The sequence below is a fragment of the Nannospalax galili genome, unplaced genomic scaffold (assembly GCF_000622305.1).
Source record: "Nannospalax galili isolate Female #2095 unplaced genomic scaffold, S.galili_v1.0 scaffold413, whole genome shotgun sequence".
Lineage (NCBI taxonomy): Eukaryota > Metazoa > Chordata > Mammalia > Rodentia > Spalacidae > Nannospalax > Nannospalax galili.
In genome coordinates this window covers 2,294,823-2,301,062 of record NW_008333889.1, presented here as the reverse complement: position 1 = coordinate 2,301,062, position 6,240 = coordinate 2,294,823, and the positions used below count along the sequence as shown (strand labels likewise).

The following is a 6,240-nucleotide window of genomic DNA, read 5'->3' as shown; positions in this document are numbered from 1 at the left end:
GCTCCCTCTCACAAAATGCGAGTGACTGACCACAGCGTCCCAATGGAATGGCCTCACTCTAGGGGTGCTGCCTTAGGGAGACCGTCCATCTGTAAGAAGCTCAGGTTAGATTTCAGTTATAGACATGATTTCAGTTCAAAATCTTTGAAGAATGTCTGCTGTGGGAATAAGTCAGTCCTTCCCAGAGTTCGAAAAACAAGGACCAGAAGAGGGAGCAGCGTGTACCAGACTCACCTGGATGATCCCTCAGCAGCCCAGCCAAGGGGGATGGAGTTTGCAAAAGTGCGCTACTAAAGGGTGCCGGAAAGACAGTCGGTATGGAATTAAACCAAACCTCTGTGTCTGTTTCTCCTGGGCAGAATTTATCCCCAACACCTGCTACAATAAGCTCATTTTAGGAGCCAACTTAGAGGGCTATTTGCTTTGAAAGACCCCACTATTCAGAAAGGAGCAGTAAAGATTGATAGGACTTGGGTGTTGAAGTGGAGATTGAAATTAACTGGATGTGTACAACAGGGTTTCCTGTTCTGCGGTCCAGACAGTCCTTGTGACCCTCTTGTCCTCTTAAGTGTGACCACAATTCCCTGGAGTGATGAATCTCCCAGTTAACTCAGAGTCTGCCTTGGCTCTTCTTCGACCTTTGGCATCTATTGACTAGGAGCCATTTGTTTTCCTAACTTTGCATTGGGAAAATGCAGTGACACAGTCAGACGTCAAGTATGTTTCTAAACTCTGAGGCTCTGTAGAGGCAACCACGTTCCAGGGGTGAATGTGAAGGCGGCTTCCAGTGCACAGAGGCCCTGGGCTGCTGATGGAGAGCTGACTGCGCGGTTCGACTGCCCCCCAAACCGGAGGAGTCCCGGGCTTAGCTCCGCCCCGCTCCAGCCTGGGTGGCTGCAAAGCCCCAGGTCCCACAGCTCCTGACCCAGTGTGCAGCAGGCGCGCGCGTGTCTCCGTGTGACTGCGGGTGTGTGTCCCTGTGTGTGAATGAGATGAAGTGGAGTCCTACGCCTAGTTGTTTCCTTCCGCGTGGTTTTGATCAGCAGTCCGACATTAGGGGATCATGGAAAAAAATTTCTGGCTAAAAGGATGAAAACTGAGTAAGTACACAGAACTTTGAACTTGAAAGGGAATGAAAGCAGATGCAAGCAGAACTCCGACAGTAGCTTGGTCTATTCTGACTGCTATTCCCTTTTTATGTTAAAAGCCGTGAGTGCTAACAGCAAAGTGGCAATTTAACACTGAATGAAGGGAAGCAGTTCAAAAACATAAAAGGCTGAAACCAGAACGTCCCTAAAACCGGAGGAAAAATGAGAAACTGCTAGGGCGACCTGGCCTGCGCCCAGCTGTGCAACAGGCGCTCGGGTTCAACCTACTGCGTCTTCCTGCTGCCTTCAGACTCCAGGTTCTTTGGAGTTTTCTCTTTTCTGGAAAAGCCGAGACAGAGCTGAACTCCAGGGTTTAAGAATGGAGTGGAAATAAGACTTTACCCGAAGCAACACTTGGCAGCCGGGGATGCACTCGGATAATTAGTTACGGCTGTTATTATTTTTGACATCTTTTTAAAAGCCCAGATCAGTCACTTTTTGCTGTCCTTCATGGAAAGGTTCACAAGAACCACCTCGGACTGCTGGGACCTATGACTCTTCGGTAGGACCCTTCGGAAAGTTCTCAAGTGGAGATGGGGCGTGCTTGATTCGAGTTGTGCAAAAACAAGACGGATGAATATTTTTTCATCCTGACAACACAGAGTTGTTATGACTTTTCCAACAACGTGGCCAGTGGCCAAGTGAAGCTAAACTGGTCATGGTCTGTCGCCCAGGGATCCTTTGTCGTCGGCGACTTTGCCCCCGACCCTTCTTGGTGGGCTTGGTGGTGGCAATCTGTCTGTTCTACCAAACTCTGACACTCAGAGGGACGAAGAAGCTCACAGCCCCGGTCCCTGGGTCTAATTCACACACACCCTCTCAAACTCAAGCTAGCAGATGCAAGGAAAGATACCCTCTGGACAAACGGTGCTTCCTTCTCTCCAGGAGTGCCCAGAAAATCAGGAAGGTAAGTCTGTGAGCCTGGCGGGAACAGTCTGCTGTCTGCCTCTGGGTCCTTTCCCCAAAACTAAAATTAACTTCCATGAGGTCTGAAAGGGATCCAGAGTATAAACAGCCCTGTGACCTGGTGACAGGGAGAAACGTTATGTAAGCTGCTTCTTAAATTTACTTCCAAAAGTTCCAGCCTTTATTTTAGTTTACCTTTCAGACTTTCACATTGTTTCAGCAAAATGAGGTAGTTTCCAAAATATTACAAATGTAAGAGATCTGAGGATTTATAGATCAAAAACAAAAATCAAAGTTTAAGAACCTGAGAAACTGTGTCTCTTTCCTTAAGGCAGGGGAATATGAATGCCCAAACTGTTTTAGACTCAAAGATTCTCCAGAATTTCACTTTATGATCTGTTAGATTAGTTCTGAATTGGTGGATGTGTTTCTAAGAGATGTATTTATTTCTGAAGCATTTAAAGGAATAGTATAAGTTTTTTAAAAAATTGACATGCTATTTTATTGTTCATAGAATAAGGGAAACAGAAGTCTAGTGTAGTGGACATACCTATTATCTAAGGACTCAGAAGGCAGAGGCAGGAGGATCACTCTAAGTTCAAGGCTAGCCTGATGTCCACGAAGAGTTTCAGGCTGCCAAGTCTGCATTTAAGCTTGGCATGGTGACTCATACCTGTAATCCCAGTGCTAGGGAGACTGAGGGAGGAGGGTCAGGAGTTGTAGGCCAGTTTAGGCTACTTAGCAAGCTTGAATCCAGCCTGGGCTACATTAGACCCTGTTTGACAAAAAAATAAACCAGCAACAGCAAAGAATTAGGGAAATAGAGCTCATTCTATACTTTTAGTGGACAGGTTAATTTTACTATTCTTACTTGTAAAGTATAGAGAAAAGCACAAATCCAGAAAACACATAGAATGTGTTTGAATATCATGTTTATGCGTACCAGTCAAATGCAGACCTTTAACTGTCAAGTGTGAAGTAGAAAAAAAAAAAAAAAGAAAAGAAAGAAGAAAGAAAGAAAATATAGAAAGCTGCATATAAGAAAATCAAAGCCACTGAATTCTATGATACTTCAAATACTACGCAGTAGGATCTAGGGATCTGTAGAAGCTATCTTCTCTCTACTTAAGGAGACTTAGGGGAGCTTCTGAGTCTGGTTATTACTTGGAGCAGAATTTCCTCTTGGATGCCAAAACACTTGCTGCCATCAGTACAGAGCTCTCCAGGTCCACAGCTATTTTGTTTTACAAACTATTTCATTTCAAACTCATAACTCAGGTAGGTAGGAAGGTAGGTACATAGCTAGTGAGTACAGTTGTCATTAACTTAATAGCAAGTTGAGTGCCCCTGAAAGATACTTAAGTGGTCTACATGACTGACAGTATATGTCTTGATGCACCCTGGTAGAAGTCAAATTGCTTGATAGCTACCACATAGATGCTTTAATAAAAGCAAGCTCAACGTTTGCTTGCTTTTATCTATGAGACCACAACTTGAAGAATTTATACAGGGCACAAAACATTAAGACGAAGAATATTTGAAGACTTTCAAGTGAGTGTCTTCATTCATTAGCAAGGATCACATTGATCCAGGAACAAAGGAAACAAGAGCAGGTAATATAAGCAGAATCACTTTTATAGGAAGCTCTGACTGAAAGTAGGAATCAGTCTTTAGATGCTATAAAAGTAATTGAAGAATACATAGTTTTTGTTACAGGAGTATAACTTTTCTTTGCTTTTTAATTCTTTTCTTGTACACATCCCATTTATGAGGATGGGACTGAATTTTAATGCTACTTTTTGTTAGTTTGCAAAAGTTTTAAAAATATGTGAGATACATATTTAAACACTTAAAATATTTTCTAGGAACTTTAGATGGATATGTTTCATTAATTAACTTATAGTCTGTTTTTCCTCCCTAGTTGACTTTTCAAGATTGGTGCCTTGTTTTTAATTTAAGCATATGTTAACCATTATTTGTAGGCTGTCACAGAAAATTCCATCTCAGCTTTAGAACTCCTGCTCCTCAGAAAACATCTGAAACCTATTGGCTGCTGGTATAAAAAAATTCACTCTAGAATTTTCTTCACCAAAAAAATGCCAAACACATGATGATTTTCATTTCCAAATGATGCAAAGACTTAAATATTTAAAACATATGCAAAATTCCAAATGGCAGTTCAGAAGCCCAGTGGACATGAAAACTGTATTTTCAAAACATTTGCCATATACCTCTGACTTGGGAAAGAAGGTCAAAAGAAGGTGTCATTAAGGCTTTAGTTAGAACCAGATACAAATAAGTTTTATTTGTCATATATCTTCCAAAAAGTAATCAATAATGTATTTCCATGATTATTCTTTCAGATATCTAAAATGAAGAGAGAAATCAATATATAGATCAATATATAGACCATTTCAAAAATAGCTACTTATGAAGTCTTTAATTGATTAACTGATGAGGCACTATATAGTTAGGGGTTCCTGAAGATGTAGAAATAGCTTTTGGACATTTTATTGAAGTAGTTTTGTTTCCACCTATAAATTTTGAAATTTATAGTATCGGCCAGCCAAATTATTTAACTTACCTGAATCCACTCATTTTTACTTTCATTGAATCCACTTCACTTATCTTCACATTAAATCCACTTATCTTTAAATACTTTTAAAAATATTTTATTTATTTATTTTTTATTTTATTGTATGAGTGTACTGCCGGCATGCATATAAAGGCACCCATGTTGTGCAATGCTCAGCGAGGTCAGAAGAGGGTAGTGGAACTGGAGTTACAGGTGGTTGTTAGTGGCCATGTGGGCTCTGGGAACTGAACCCAGGTCCTCTGCAAGAGCAGCCAGTGCTCTTAACTGATGAGCCATCTCCGTAGCCCCTACTTTAAATACTTCTAAAACAAATTTTATTTATTATTTTTATTTTATGTGTATGCATGTATTGTCTGAATGTAGGTAAGTGTACCCATGTTATGCAATACCCACAGAGGTCAGAAGAGGCCGTCGGATCCCTTGGGACTAGAGTTACAGACAGTTGTTAGAAGCCATGTGGGTGCTGGGATTTGAACCCGGGTCTTCTGCAAGAGCAACCAGTGTTCTTAACCACTGAGCCATCTCTCCACCCCCCACTTTAAATACTTTTAAAAGATATTTACAACTACTGACTTTGGCTGATAGTTCATAGATTTAAAAATGTATTTGGATGTGTAAACGATCTCTAAACCACAGAAAGTTCATACAAACTATTGCATATATTCGTCTATACAGATTTCTAGGGAAAAGTAATTGATTCTGACCAGTATTCAGAACTAGAAACATGCCAAGACCACTGAAAAATGTTTACCAACCAGTATGTTTCAATGTTTACTTAGGGCATATAAATTGGGTCTGAGCAAATAAACCTAAAAATAAAAATAAAAAAAGAAACCTCTCTTAATTAAATGTCCAAGTCAGGATATTAAAAAAGAGAAAAAAGTGGTTTGAATGAGTATAGTAATGTCTGCAGGGTTAAACACTGAGAAACTAGAGGATAGCAGAGTATTTCTCCAATCAAAGTTGTCCTTCATTGATGAATAAGCAGCAAACATTTTCCAGTCTTTGGGACTACAATTACTTTTTAAGAAAAGGCCTTTTGCACTTTATAAGCCTAGTAACAAGAGTCTGTACTAGTATGTATGTGAAGACAGTAACCTCACCTTCCACACCTTTACTATTAGGACTTGATTCCATGTTTGTTTGTTTTTTAACCTTTAAAAAAGATCTCCATTTCATTATTAAAATACACAGTTTCATACAGAAAAATTCATTTTCAATGCAATTGGCATTAAGATGTTCACACATGCGTTTCTAATAGCCTCTAATCTCTATGTATCTGATTATTACTAGTCACAGTTGGTTACACTGAGCTCCTTAGCATCTGATCATGGATATAAAGTCATCAGGTAGATTTCAATAGTAATTGTGTATTCTTACCCCTTCTTTCTTCAAATTTCACATCTACTAATTAATATTTTTTTAATTATTTATTTCAAAACCAAATGATTAAAAGAGGCATTTCATTACAACAGCATTGACATATTCAATAACAATTTTCTGAACTAAGATGCAACTTTTTCAAAACTGGCTGTAAATTTTTTAGGTTTACAGTTGAATTGTTACAGTTATACAATATCATACTCAGTA

The 6,240-nt window shown here is 39.6% G+C and overlaps 1 protein-coding gene across 3 annotated transcripts in view; it reads left to right on the top strand.

The window, feature by feature from the left end:
* Window positions 1-761: 761 nt before the first annotated feature.
* Cped1 (cadherin like and PC-esterase domain containing 1) overlaps window positions 762-6,240 on the top strand; it is a 344,939-nt gene continuing 339,460 nt past the window's right edge. For all 3 annotated transcript variants that reach the window (XM_017797109.2, XM_017797108.2, XM_029561504.1), the window contains exon 1: window positions 762-2,055. In XM_017797109.2, the coding sequence (XP_017652598.1) occupies window positions 1,807-2,055 (249 nt within the window). In that variant the 5' untranslated portion in view covers window positions 762-1,806. The remainder of the gene's footprint in view (window positions 2,056-6,240) is intronic.